This window comes from Tetrao urogallus (assembly GCF_951394365.1).
Source record: "Tetrao urogallus genome assembly, chromosome: 19".
Lineage (NCBI taxonomy): Eukaryota > Metazoa > Chordata > Aves > Galliformes > Phasianidae > Tetrao > Tetrao urogallus.
Window position 1 is genome coordinate 8,544,420 of NC_136832.1, and position 13,952 is coordinate 8,558,371.

Here is a 13,952-nt window from a genome sequence, read left to right on the forward strand (position 1 = left end):
AGACATGGCTGCTCCACCTCCAGAAGCAGCTGCACCAGCTGGAGGAGTGTGGGGCTGCTCTGCACCTGGGCTGGAAGTGGAGTGTGAGCCTTCCTGTGCAGCCTGTGTGCTGCGGGCACCTGGGAGGTGTGATGGGCTGCTGGAAGGATGAGCTCTTGGCTGCCCTCTGTGATGGCGATCCATCAATGTGCCTGTTGTGATTCCATTGGCCCGAACGGGACTGATGGCTGCTGTGTTTCTGTCACAGGGCTCTTAGTACACCCTCGGTGGTATTTGTTGTGGAATTACTGAATTAGTGTTGCTCTCTCACCTGCCAGCCCGCTAATGCCTTTTGCTAACACTAGAGCTGAAGTGCACTTGTCTATCTCAAACTCCTCTGGCTTGTGTTACTCTGATGGAGGTTTGTGCAACATTGAATTCAGGTGCAAGGCTCGTGATGAATTTTGCTTCCTGCTCCTCTGACAAGTTCAGAGAGATGAAGGTGTATTCCCTCCATCCTCAGGTTGTTGGGATGTGCACCATTAGTGCTCCTCTGTTCTGACATCTCCAACCTCTTTCTCTGCACCCTTGCCATCTGGAGCAGGTTTGCTGTTCGTTCCTCTGCGTCTCATCAACTTTCTATTTAGGTGCAGTCATCGGCATGACAAAATATTGCCTTTGTTGTTGATGTCTTTTAATTTCTTCCTATCCCCATGGCCTTATGACTGGATATTTGGCTTGTTTTGAACACATTTGCTCTGTCATTGTAATGGATAGCATATTGTCTTGAGCTATTGCTGGCTGGGATGAAGTATCTGTAATGGCTGTAGGAGTCTGAGGCTCCCTGAGGAGTGTGTGCACAAACAAGTTCCGCCCCTGCATTGCTGAGGGGTGGGCGTGTTTGTCCCTGATAAAAGATGCCTGCTGCAGCGCTCTTCGATATCGGCGGGAGGAGAAGGAGGGAGCTGGGACTCCCTGCAGCTTCTGCAGGAGGAGGGAGAAGCCCATCTGCTGTTAGAAATGGGAAAACAGGGCTTTGGTTATATTTTTCTTACCGTTTTTTGCACAATGGCTCTGAAGCTGAACTGTGTGAGCTCCATGTCTGTTGCAGGGCTTGGCTTATGTTGTTACAGCAGCTGTGGTGCTTTCAGCTGTGGTAAGTGACCAGCACCACAATTAAACATGGGCAAACTTTTACTCTTCAATTACTTGTAAGAGTCACCCTGTTTCTAACTTCGTAAGGAGTTTGTGCAATTTTATAGTGGGATTTGGGGAGGAATGAAGTCCGGCTGACTGCAATCAGAGCAGTCAAAACTCACTGTTTTCCATCTTTATCTGTTTGATATCAGCTAGGAATCACTTTGGTAACCTGCAGTTTTGCTCTCCAGTTTGTAACATTCTTTGTTTCTGCCTTGGAAGCTGAGCAGGTGACTCCTGTGTCGTACTCATACTCCTGTCCATCAGCCTGCTGTGAACTCTTTTCTTTACCGATTTATTGGATGCTTCTATATAACATTTTAATTTTTTCTTTCCTGTTGTCTGCTATCACTTACAGGCATGCTATAATATACAGACAAACGTCTTTTGCCAATACTTACAAAAATGTTCTGTTTACTTTCAGTGTTACCAAAGTGAATTATTTTCATGTGTAGCTAAATGAAACTGTTCATTATGTTTTTGTAAAATAATGGATTGTATGTTGTAAATAGATTGCATTTGTGTGACAGTACATGTATTAAAGCGAATTGCAACATCCCTAGGACAGGATTTTATGGATAGCACTTTAATTCCTGAAATAGAGCAGTGGCACAGAAATACTGAAGTAATGTGTCTCTTGATTATCAATAGGAGAATTTAAGAATATAAGGAACTTTTTAATTATCTCTTTGATATTCACAATATTTTCCAGTGAGAGCATGGTCAGATTACACAATAATGATAATAATATCTGGATAATACACAATATGTAAATAATGATTAGTAATTGTGCAAGCTGTACAACATATAGTTAAAAGTGATATGTCCATTTCCTGCAATAATTAGCAAGGAAACTTGTATTTCACTTCTGTGTCATATTGATAAGCTATAAATTGCTTGGAAAATACGTAAAGTAAAATCAAGAAATTAGGGAAAAAAAGAACCCCAAAACAACGCTAGATAAAAGAGAGCCTGCAAAGGAATGTGCCAGGGATGAGGCATAGAATAAAGTTGTTTGGAATGTAGAAGTAACAATCATCAATTGAGAAAGATTTTGTTTATTTATTCACAAAATTCAATGCAGGAGAAAAGAAAGGAAACTCCGCTTGTTGCTTGGGACAATAGCTAAGAGATCAGAAGCAAAGTCATTTAAACAAGAGTTTCCTTGTACTGTGTGGATTGAATAACATCCTCTGTCCTGCCCGTAGCCTGTCAGCATGGTGGAGCACGCTGAGTTTTCGAAGGCTGGGAAGGAGCCTGGCCTTCAGATTTGGAGGATTGAGAAATTTGATTTGGTACCAGTGCCAAAAAATCTGTACGGCGACTTCTTCACAGGAGATTCTTATCTGGTGCTGAACACCATCAAACAGCGGAGCGGGAACCTCCAGTACGACTTGCACTTCTGGTTAGGTAAGGCTGTGGGAGTGCCCCTGCTGAGGTGAATTCTGTTCCCCTCACTACTCTGACATTCTCCAGTAAGTGTTACCTAAGGAAATAAGGAACAGAACTTTGGGCATCCTGGGAATGCAGTTTTGGTGCAGATATTGCTACTCGCCTTAAATATTTGGAATAGTTTCTGCAATAGAGAGTACAGCCACCTCTGTACCTGGAAATAGAACTGTGGTATCAAAATAATGGCTTTTCTGATCAAGGTGATGTGATTCCTGGTTCTCCAGAGTAAGTTGTCAGGCCCACAGAAAAGACAGGAACTCAGATGAAGGAGTCTGCTGAAATCTTTTCTATTTCAAGGGATAGAGGTCAGTTCAGACCTCCAAACTGGCCTGCAATAAATGTCACTGAGTGACATGGCCAGGCTTTCTCCACATTCTATAAAACTCACTGGCAATATCATAGTTAAATCTGTGTAGGATGCTTGCATGGTGGTTTGCCCTGTTTGTCATCTGTCAATAGCTTTTCTACACTGAAGAGATTCTGAGAGGCAAACTGCTGAGGAACTGGTGCCCTGCTAGTCTCTACAGCCTTAATGAGCTGATGATGTCTTCCTGCAGATTCATCTGCTTGTGAATTTGGTCCATGAGAAGCTTCCTTCCAGGGCAGGGTGAAATAGCAAAGGGAAAATGTATGATACTTAGCAAAGCCACAGCTGTGAAGCAGTGGGGCTGCAGCAGTTATGGTGGTATTGTAACCCTTACAGAAAAATAACTTTTTCTTATGCTGTGCAGGGTCATTATTAGAAAATATTGCAAACTGCTACTCTGCAGATCTGTGTGGAAGCTGAACTTCCAGGAATTTCCTTTCTCCCTTGTGCTTATGCTGAGGCAGAAACCTTGCATTCTCTCCGCATTTTTGCCTTCTCATTTCTTAGGAGATGAAAGCTCTCAAGATGAGCGAGGGGCAGCTGCCATATTCACTGTTCAGATGGATGACTACCTTCAGGGGAAGGCTGTTCAGCACCGTGAAGTGCAAGGCCATGAATCCTCAACATTCCTGGGGTATTTCAAGTCTGGCATCAAGTACAAGGTAGGTTATGGCTGGATCTTGATCTTGCCAGTCTGAATCAAATCTGCAAGAAATGACGTCCTGCCCACTTCTCAGAAAAATAAGAGTTGCCCTTTTGCCAGTTGTTTAAAAAGCATTCTCAACCAGATGTTTTCAATGAGGTGGAACTGACAGGGTGGAGAACAGCAGATCCCAGTGGGAGAGCTTTGGCTCAATTAATAACGCACAAGGAAAGCCCCAGGAAATTTCAGGGATTGGGATTTTGTTTTTCTTTGGAAGACAGAGGGAAAAAAAACAGTCTCAAGATGTCTGGAATGAGTTTAAGAGCAATCCAAGTGAATGGGAAACGCCTACACAGTAGGCTTAATTTCTCCCAGTTACTTAACTGAGGTTGGCCTTGCCTGTCTCTTTTTCTGTGCTCAGTCCAACTCCTTACCATCCATAATGTTGGGGGAAAGCAGATGAATAGTAGTACTGTATTTTCTTGTAATAGAAGTAGAAACATACAGTCTAGAATTGCTATCCTTAGTCAGGACTATGGTAGTGAAAGGAAAGGGATATCAGGTCAAATGCTTGCCAAGTACTTGTATTTCGTTGTGTTCAACTCTCTTAATCTTTCTGTTTTGCTTATTTCCTGCTCATTTGTTACTATTTTCTATTCATTCAAATTTGGTAGTACTTTTTTGGACAATACATTGTAGGGGTAGGGAATCCTAGGGCTGGGATAATTTTTGGTAGGCAGGAAGTGCAATATACATGGAAATACACCCTTCACTCCACCAACCAAAATCCCCTGAGAACGTCAGCTGATCTCATGTTTCTATCAGTGTCCCACAGACAACAGAGAAATGGATAGCTGGGATGCATCGCTGGATAGATGGACATACAAAAGTCCAGCCTGCACATATTAGCTCCCTCTGCAACTTTCTGATGACCCTCTGTCCTGGGACAAATAAAAACTTCTCATGTATAGCAAATCAATGTATTTTTTTCTTCCCTTTTAATTTTTGTCTTAGGCTGGTGGCGTGGCTTCTGGCTTCAGGCATGTGGTTCCCAATGAAGTAACTGTGCAGAGGCTTCTCCAGGTCAAGGGCAGGAGAACAGTCCGAGCAACAGAGGTCCCTGTGACCTGGGAGAGCTTCAACACGGGGGATTGTTTCATCCTTGACCTTGGCAGTGTAAGTACCGCATAAAAGATGAGTTATCAGACTTTCGGAAGCAGGAAAATTCTGATTAATTAATTTATTTTTTTTCTTCATGCTGTGTTCAGTTATCTCAGGTGTTCAGCATTCTGAAACATCACGTAGCTGATTTTCTAACATCTTTTAGTCCTGGACATGCTGCTCCAGAAAACGTCATGTTAGGGTCTGACAAGTGGCAGCTGCGTAACTTTTCTTTCTCCCCAGAACATCTACCAGTGGTGTGGCTCCAACAGCAACCGTCAGGAGCGTCTGAAGGCCACCGTGCTAGCCAAGGGGATTCGGGACAACGAGAGGAACGGTCGCGCCAAAGTCTTTGTTTCAGAGGAAGGAGCAGAGCGGGAGGAAATGCTTCAGGTTGTTCACTTCATCCGTTTCTCTATGCTGGAAAGGGAAGGGCAGTATGTGAAAGAACAAATGCAGTGGATAGGTAGGCTCAGTTATGTTTGTGTGTACACAGGAAGTGCCAGCGTTAGAAACACTCGCGCTTCAATGCAGACTTGCTCTTCTTCATTGTTGGGACAGCAGGATATTTTTGCTGATTTTGATCTAGAAGTTTCTTCTCCTTGTTCCTTGTGGCTGGAGCATCTGCAAATAGAGATTTTTTTGGATTGGCTAGTAATATTTTCTTTCCTCTCTCTTTCTCAGGTCCTAGGACCAAAGCCCAGTTTGCCACAAGGAGCTTCTGATGATACTAAAACTGATACAGCCAATAGAAAGCTTGCTAAGCTCTATAAGGTAACAAGAAACAGATGGACCCTCACGATTGTAGAGAGTGAAGTAATCTTTCCACAATTAGATGGAGCTGGAATAGCGTAGAAGAGCTGATCTGATCTGACTCAGAGTCTTTTAGGAACCTTTTTAAATTTAAGCGTATGAACCTTGGTTGCTTACACTGCATACCCATGTGCTTTTTACTGTCTTTATCAGAGACCAGAGTCAGCAGTGGGGATTCAGCTGGAGCTTTTCAGGAATTTATGAGAGAAAGGCAGAGTGTGAAATGAGTGGGGGGAACGCTGTTAAAAACATGAGAAGAATGGACTAGAAACTGGCTTTATCTCTTCCAGTATGCAGTGAGCGTGATGAACTAATGATTTGGAAGGTAATGCTTACCATCAGTTAGTATGAGTGCAGAAGACTGTTCAAGACTTTCTGGGGGGAATTCTTCTCTGCAGTTGTCTCCACTAATGACTTGGGGAATATCTGCCCAGATGGTTTGTAATGTAGACCTTTAGTTATTAGGAGGTACAAGGACTCAGACCTTTAAACCCTCTCGACACACGGAGGCCTACTCACAGTTACCAAGACAGCCCAATTCAGTTCTGAGATGCAGTTATTTTGCTTTAGAAGAATTTTAATGGCTGCTTTTGCATCCAGTACGTTTAGCAGTTTGGACTAGTCTTTGATTCTAGTGATTTCTGCTTTGCTAGACATATCTGAAATCTTCAGATTAAGTGCTAGGTTCTGTCCTACCGTTGCTGTGTCAAAGGTTCCGTGTTTGAATGATAATAGTGCCTGAAGCAGCCATTGCATTCAGGTTGATTTCCCTTCCACTCCATGAGTTTTGGATTACTGCCATGAAGCTGAAGGCAAACAGACAGTGCCTTATCTAATCTCTGCACTGTTACCACAGGTCTCGAATGGGGCTGGGAACATGGCAGTTTCCCTTGTGGCAGATGAGAACCCCTTCTCCCAGGCAGCACTGAACACAGAAGACTGCTTCATTCTGGACCATGGCACAGATGGAAAGATCTTTGTTTGGAAAGGTACTGTAGAGATGCAGGTGAAGCTGGTTATGTATGCATAGGATTTTCATCCTGATTCCTGTTTCTTTTGAGCCAGGTAGGAGAGTGTTCACTTGATGGAGGTGGTGCTTTTCAGGGCATTAGATAATGCTATCAGATAGCATTAACAATCCCGGGAAAGCAAAATGGCAGGTGCTGAGATACTGGGTTTTGGTTAAATGAAGGTTTCTGGGAACCAAAAAGAAAAAATGAATTAACATCATAAGCAAAAAGGAAATTGTTCTCTCAATCATCCTAGAAAAGCACAAAAGAAATAAAAATTTCATTTAGTACTCAGCACCATCTTCTAGCTGGAATTCTGTGCCCTTCAGCTGTTGCAAAAGGTTGAATTGCTATGGACAGTTTTTCTCTGGGTAAATAAAACTTGTTAAAAGTTGCTATCTTTCCTGTCTCTTTTCATTAAAGGCAGGAGTGCCAATTCTGATGAGAGAAAGGCAGCCCTGAAAACAGCTACTGATTTCATTGATAAGATGGGTTATCCGAAACATACCCAGGTAAGGATGTGCAGCCCACCCAGATGCCACTGCGAATAGTTCTCTACCACATAGGCACTGACTCCAGAGCACAGCTCACGTGAAGTGTGTCAGTCTTTCAGGTAGCTCCTGTTTGGGTGGACATGCTCTTCAGCAGAGAGACCCTGCAGTCTATCTCCAAGGCTACAATGGCCACTGTCCTTAAAATGCATTTACTGCTTTTCAACTAGCATGTAACATGTAACTAGCATGTAACTGGCTCTTCTGTTTCAGGTCCAAGTCCTCCCTGAGAGTGGTGAAACACCCTTGTTTAAGCAATTCTTCAAGAACTGGAGGGACAAGGACCAGACGGAAGGACTGGGAGAGGCTTACATTTCTGGTCATGTTGCCAAAATCGAGAAAGTACCTTTTGATGCTGCCACTCTACACACCTCCAGGGCCATGGCTGCCCAGCACGGCATGGAGGATGATGGCTCTGGCAAGAAGCAGGTAAGCTGTGTCAGAATCCTTTTGAAGAGTTTCCAGAATTGTCTTTACTACTTGATGCCCTGCTGTAAGAACCGATGGAGCTTGAGACTCATCAACACTGCACTTTTATAAATGCTGGGGTAATCTTTAACATGTAAGATACCAGGAAGGTCTTGAGAGCCCTACAAGCACGTGGTGTAGATGAGCTGCCGTTTTCACTCCCAGATTGCCCTGGGGTCAATGCTTCACCCAACACCTTTGACCCAGACTTCTTTCTCATTCCTCCTCATCCTATTATTCTAGCTCTTGCCATCATGCATGTGATGAACAGTTGTACCAGAACACCTATCTGACACGTCTGGATGCTTGTGTTTGTGCATGGAAGCAATGGTCAATGTGGGCTTGAAAGAGCTGAGCCAAGAGTCCCAGCCAGCCTTGTGCTTTTCCAGAATCTCCAGTAAACTAAAATCTCTGTTCATCATAACTGAGAGAAATCAAAATCATCATGTCATGTACAAAATGGGCATCAGTGCTGGCAGTCTGACTGACATTTCTCCTGTGTTTCTCACCATTTGGAAGGCCTGATCAAGATTGGGAGTTCACAATTGGATAAACTGAATGTTCCTTGCTTCCAGGCCTGGCTGCAGGCTGTGGAAATCTGTGGTGGATGGGAATGCAGACTTTTAATGGCTTTCCCCAGCAGGTGGGGCTGCAGGACTGCGAGTTTTGGGAAGCTGGATGAAGAAAACAGCTCGGTCTCTGCTGAGGAACATCTGCTTACTTGTATTTCACTAAGAAAATTTCTGGTCCTCTCCCTTTGTGCTCTTTTCTAGATTTGGAGAATAGAAGGCTCAGAGAAAGTGCCAGTGAATCCTGCGACATATGGCCAGTTCTATGGAGGAGATAGCTATATTATCTTGTACGACTACCAGCATGCTGGAAAGCAGGGGCAGATCATTTACACTTGGTGAGAAAGACTGGGCCTTTGTAGAAGCTGTGAAGTCTACTTCTTTGAGAATGGGTCACTGCTGGTTCCCATTTATGGAGGATCCTCAGGGAATATGATTTCACCTACGATAGTATTCCCTCCCAGAGCTTTACTAGAGGTCTGGAAGTTTTGAAGTTTGAATGGAAGGAATTACTGTGATAGCAAACAAATGAAAAAGATGCTTGCTTGCTTGTTTGTTTGTTTGCATTTCTAGCAGTACTTAATCCTTTGGATCAAGCTCTGGACTTCTTGCGGTTTCTACATCTGAGACCACTGTAACTAACTTTTCTTACTTTGACACCTTGACTGGTGGATTGGGACTGTTACATTTCCCAGGCCATGCCTTTAAGGAGGAGCTTTTTAATGGTCTCCCAGTCATGTTCTTGCTCCTCAGCAAGCAGAGAGGGCACAGGCAAGCTGTGTAACTAAAACCAAAAGGAGTGCAGTCTGTATAAGTACTGCACATATAGTTCATGCTAGCCATGTGAACAGGCTAGATGTTCACAGTTTTAAGATGGCTGCTGAAAGGATCTTTGGAGATAGGCATGGAGAAAAAGAATCTCTGCTTATTATCTAGAAAACATCCATATTTCCCTCTGAAATCAATCAGTCTTACAATGTAAGACAGTGAACTTCTTTTTCATGCTGAATGAAGTGCTACTGAGGTTTGGTAGCATTGACATTTTTCTTACATCTTGATCTCTGTAAGGTGCATGTTGGGGAGCAGGCTAAAAATGAAACTGAAATTTTGCCTTCTCTTTCAGGCAGGGTGCTCATTCTACTCAAGATGAAATTGCGACTTCGGCATTCCTCACTGTGCAACTGGATGAGGAGCTGGGAGGCAGCCCTGTGCAGGTGAAAAAAACAACCAACAAACAAAAACAAATTAAAAAAAAAAGATCAACACAAAAACTGACTGAAAATAAATAGGATATAATTGGTTTTCTCATACCTTGCAAGTGGCAGTGAGCCGTTTGCTTTCTAGTGTTAATAATTCTCAGAAATTAACAACCTGTATTTCATACAAATTAATGCAACATGTTGGCAGCCAGCAGAATTTGCTAGGAGAAGCAGAAAACGCCCTGTGTATATTTAATTACATTTTTTGCTGCTGGATTGGTGAAGACTGCAAACTCTGTGAGTTCTGTAACAAGATTCCAGCCAGAAAATGGCAGCCAAATCCATTTCCAGCATACCTTACGCTTCTCTTCATCAGTGCCTTAAAACTGACAGCAGGTTATCTTTTTCTCTAGAAACGAGTAGTGCAAGGAAAAGAGCCACCTCATCTGATGAGCATGTTTGGTGGGAAGCCTTTGATTGTTTACAAGGGTGGAACATCTCGGGAAGGAGGCCAGAGCACACCGGCACAAACACGGCTGTTCCAGGTCCGGTCCAGCACCTCGGGAGCTACCAGAGCTGTAGAGGTATGTGGAGAGAGAGCCAGCTGCTGTGCTGTGCACATAAACTGCAGTGGGGACACAACCTCTTCGAGAAGAATGAAGGCCAGATTGAGCTTTCTGATGTAAACTGTAACAAACTTTTAAACCTGCAGAAACTGTTAAAAGATGTCTCTTTTCATGGTGAATAAGTGGTGATAATCGTTATGTTCATTTTGGTTTATAAATATAATCTCAAACAGGTTAAACCATTCTGTCTGAAGTCCACAGTAGATGTTACACCCTGCATAAAACAATGATTGCCAAATACTGTTCGGTGCTGGATACTGTGACCTTGTTCTAAGCTTGTGTGACCACACTCCTACCAGTGGAAGACTGCAAGTGCTGAAGACTCTAAATAAAAATAGAGCCTGTGCCAGCATACAGGCTGAAAGCCCTTTCTATTTGAAAGAAAATACACACATACAAATAAACATTATGCTAATGATTCAGCAGCAGCAGGATGGTGCTCTGATAGTTTCCTCAGCAAGTTCTTATATCTGCTGACAGAACCATAAAGACTGGCAAAATGACAGCCCCAAGCATCTGAGCAGAAAGTTGTGTGTATCTGTAGGTTGTATTCAGAAACACACATTTGTTTACTCTTCTCATACGGCTAAGCCTCACTCATTACCCGGACACAGGCAAATATACAACATATACTGTAACCCTACATGCTTACAAGGAATATCTTGTTTGAAGTTTATTTAAGAATACTAACTTTTATTTTGAAATTACGGGCTCTACATAGAGGATGATTGCACCTCACATGTGCAACTTTCTCTTTTTTTTTCAGCTGGATCCTTCTGCCAGTCAGCTGAACTCCAATGATGCTTTTGTCCTGAAAACTCCCTCTGCTGCTTACCTCTGGGTTGGCCGTGGCTCCAACAGTGCAGAGCTGTCAGGAGCACAAGAGCTGCTGAAGGTTCTGGGAGCTCGTCCAGTACAGGTTTCTGAGGGTAGAGAGCCAGGTGAGGGGCATACATGAAGTCTGATGTCATTTCTGTGTAGCTGCACTTTCTCAATAATTATTTCCTGGATATTTTCTTTTTATCACTCAGAGAAAGGAAATGTGAATGTGACAGAGAGTGGCTTCTCCAACCTAGTGCCTTCATAATGTTTAACAGCACACCCGTGTTTGTAGACCTCTAGAACTTTCTGACTTAGAGAGAAGAATGCTTAAAGTCCTACCCAACCATACTGCTCTCCAGCAATAGCTGGGACAACAGCGTATCTATTTCTTTATCAGATAACTTCTGGACGGCCTTGGGTGGAAAAGCTCCGTACCGTACCTCTCCTCGGCTGAAGGACAAGAAGATGGATGCTCACCCCCCTCGTCTTTTTGCGTGCTCCAACAAGAGTGGACGCTTCACTGTGAGTGTCTGGGAAGATTGTCAATTAATTCAACATTCATCTGACAAAGCTGAGAGAAATTTAGTCTGAGTATGTCCTGAGTCAACTAGTGAGCTGTTACACCCAATTTTCCTTTGTAGCGCTGCCTCCAGAGGGGAAAGTATTAGCACCAGTTATCTTTTTCTGCAGACAGCAGCTACATCTATAGCAACTTCCTGAACCATTAGCCTGGTCCTCCCCTGGTTAACAACCAGCATTCCGATTCCTAAGATTTTAACTCATGAATCTTTCAAGCAGCAAGAGGGAGCCTTAGAAGCCTTGTGCATGAATGAAAGGCTGACAAGAGGTGAAACGAGAGCCCTGGTGAACTGCATTTCTCTCACTAAGGTAAAGTGACACTTGCAGAACGTCGTCATATTTTGATCTTATGTTTTTCAGATTGAAGAAGTCCCTGGAGACCTGACTCAGGATGACCTTGCTACAGATGATGTTATGATCCTTGACACATGGGATCAGGTATGTCATGTTCACCTGCTAAGGAGAGAAGCAAAGAATATACCCCATGTGGCTTTAGATCGAGAGATCCAAATTAAAATCACTAGCAGAATTATTAAATTGTGGAGTTTTTTTGCTTTGAAGCCTGAGAACAAAACACCTCACCTGTGACACTGAAGAGAACTTACGCCCAGAACCTGTGCTAGTTGCTGTGCACGACTCAGCCAAAAGTGAACTTAGAGATGAATTCTGTGTCTGTTTTATGTAAAGATGTTCAAACATCAGTTATTTTTTTCTGTTGTTAAGCTGGTGTACAGCTTGTTCTCGTAATTAGAATTTACAGCAGATAAACTGCAGCCAAATGCTTCCTGTCATCTGCTAGAAACTTTATTCAGGTGGGTCAGTGATCCAGGCACACCAGGAGGAATATGTTTGTGTTCAGTGTTGTACTCAGTTCAGCCCTTATCTTCTCTTTCATAGGCACGTTGGCTGTTGCTGAAACAATTCATGTGATTTATTTTTTTTAATCTATAGGTGTTTGTATGGATTGGAAAAGATGCCCAGGAGGAAGAAAAGACTGAGGCTTTGAAATCTGGTAATGACATTTTTCCTTCTGAAATAAATGTTTTTTATTTTCCCACCATCTGATTTTAAGTCAGACAATTTAATATACTGATGAATATATCTTAATCATAACATTCAATGTTGTGATCAAAATGATCACACAGATTGAGAAAAGAGACTCCCAAAGGATTCCAAAGAAAGGTCTGGTGTTTAGACACTCTGCTCAGGCCCTAACAGTAGAAAAGTATCCCTGTGTGGGGAGTACAGACTGTCCTTATATTGGAGCATTTTATAACCCTAACGTGTGTTTTCTACCTAAAAATGCCAGTCTTCTAACAGGTCTAGATAAAACCACAGAGTAAAAGCTTATTTGTTTTAATGAAAAATCTGAAATTGTATCTCTGGCATCCATCTGCTGCTCCCTAAGATTTGTACCTTACGAGATTTTCTTCTACTTGTGCCTTTACAGCTAAACGATACATTGAAACTGATCCAGCCAGCCGCGATAAGGGAACTCCAGTCACACTCGTTAAGCAAGGCCTGGAGCCTCCAACCTTCTCTGGCTGGTTCCTGGGCTGGGATGATGACTACTGGTCTGTCGATCCTCTGCAGAGAGCAATGGCAGATGTGGATGTCTAAGTAACAGGTTTTTCCTCTTTTTAATAGAGCAAGTTTAGTTCCTTCAGTGCCTTCAAGAGCTGCTTCCTCCTGCTGGATGGATGCTAGCATGGCAATGATGTTAATAGCCAATTAGCTGTGCAATAAGTACCAAAACCAATCACAATACTGCTCTACTCCTTGCTTTGATTATATTTAATGTGGTAAAGCTTGTTTGGAATAGGAGAAGAATGGGTGAGCTTTGTTACTAAGATGAAAACAAACAGAACCTGTAGATCCCACCTTTGAACTTACTTGAAACAAATACACACCTTAAGAAAACGAAACCTTCTCTGTGCTGTTCTTTTGTGAGAGCGTTAAATGTTTACAGAAAGGATTTTGTGGTGGCTTGGGATGTTTTGTTTTCCTCTCCATAGAGCTTCTAACATAAACTCTATGTTTAATACTCCGGTAAATTCACTGTATTCTCTTTCAGAAAGTCAAGCAATAGTAAATAGTGTTTTTAACTCAGGATCAGAGGAGGAAGCATTGCTAATTTTAACAAGAATTCATAGGGGTGACCAGTACATAGCAGCAGGTACAGATGCACTCATCTTCCCCAAGGATTAATGGCAAGCTGTGCCATAGCTTTGTTTCCTACTGCAACTGTGTGCACACAGTGATGCTAATTAGTACTTCCTTGTTAATCATGTTTACACCCCAACAAAAGCTTAGCTCTGCTTGTGTTAACTAAAATACTGGCCAACATCTACAGATTGGTGTATTGATTTTATAATGCTGAGGTAATAATAGCTGTAAATACAGAACTGACCCTACCCAGAAAGGTGATAAAAAAAAAATAACCAACCTTGTGCTGGCCGGTATCAGAACAAGGACACTGCACTCACTGATCCGGGCTTTTGTTTTCATTCTCATCT

General features: G+C 42.7%; 1 protein-coding gene across 1 annotated transcript; it reads left to right on the top strand.

The window, feature by feature from the left end:
* Positions 1–999: 999 nt before the first annotated feature.
* GSN (gelsolin) lies at positions 1,000–13,238 on the top strand (the record flags this gene model as incomplete). Its single annotated transcript, XM_079544563.1, is given in 18 exon segments — positions 1,000–1,098; positions 1,100–1,135; positions 2,385–2,586; positions 3,503–3,657; positions 4,653–4,814; positions 5,043–5,192; positions 5,484–5,573; positions 6,469–6,601; positions 7,046–7,134; positions 7,387–7,602; positions 8,415–8,548; positions 9,334–9,424; positions 9,823–9,993; positions 10,802–10,976; positions 11,255–11,379; positions 11,797–11,874; positions 12,388–12,448; positions 12,887–13,238. Coding segments are annotated over 18 exon segments (2,337 nt in total). The 3' UTR covers positions 13,057–13,238.
* Between the last annotated feature and the right edge of the window lie 714 nt (positions 13,239–13,952).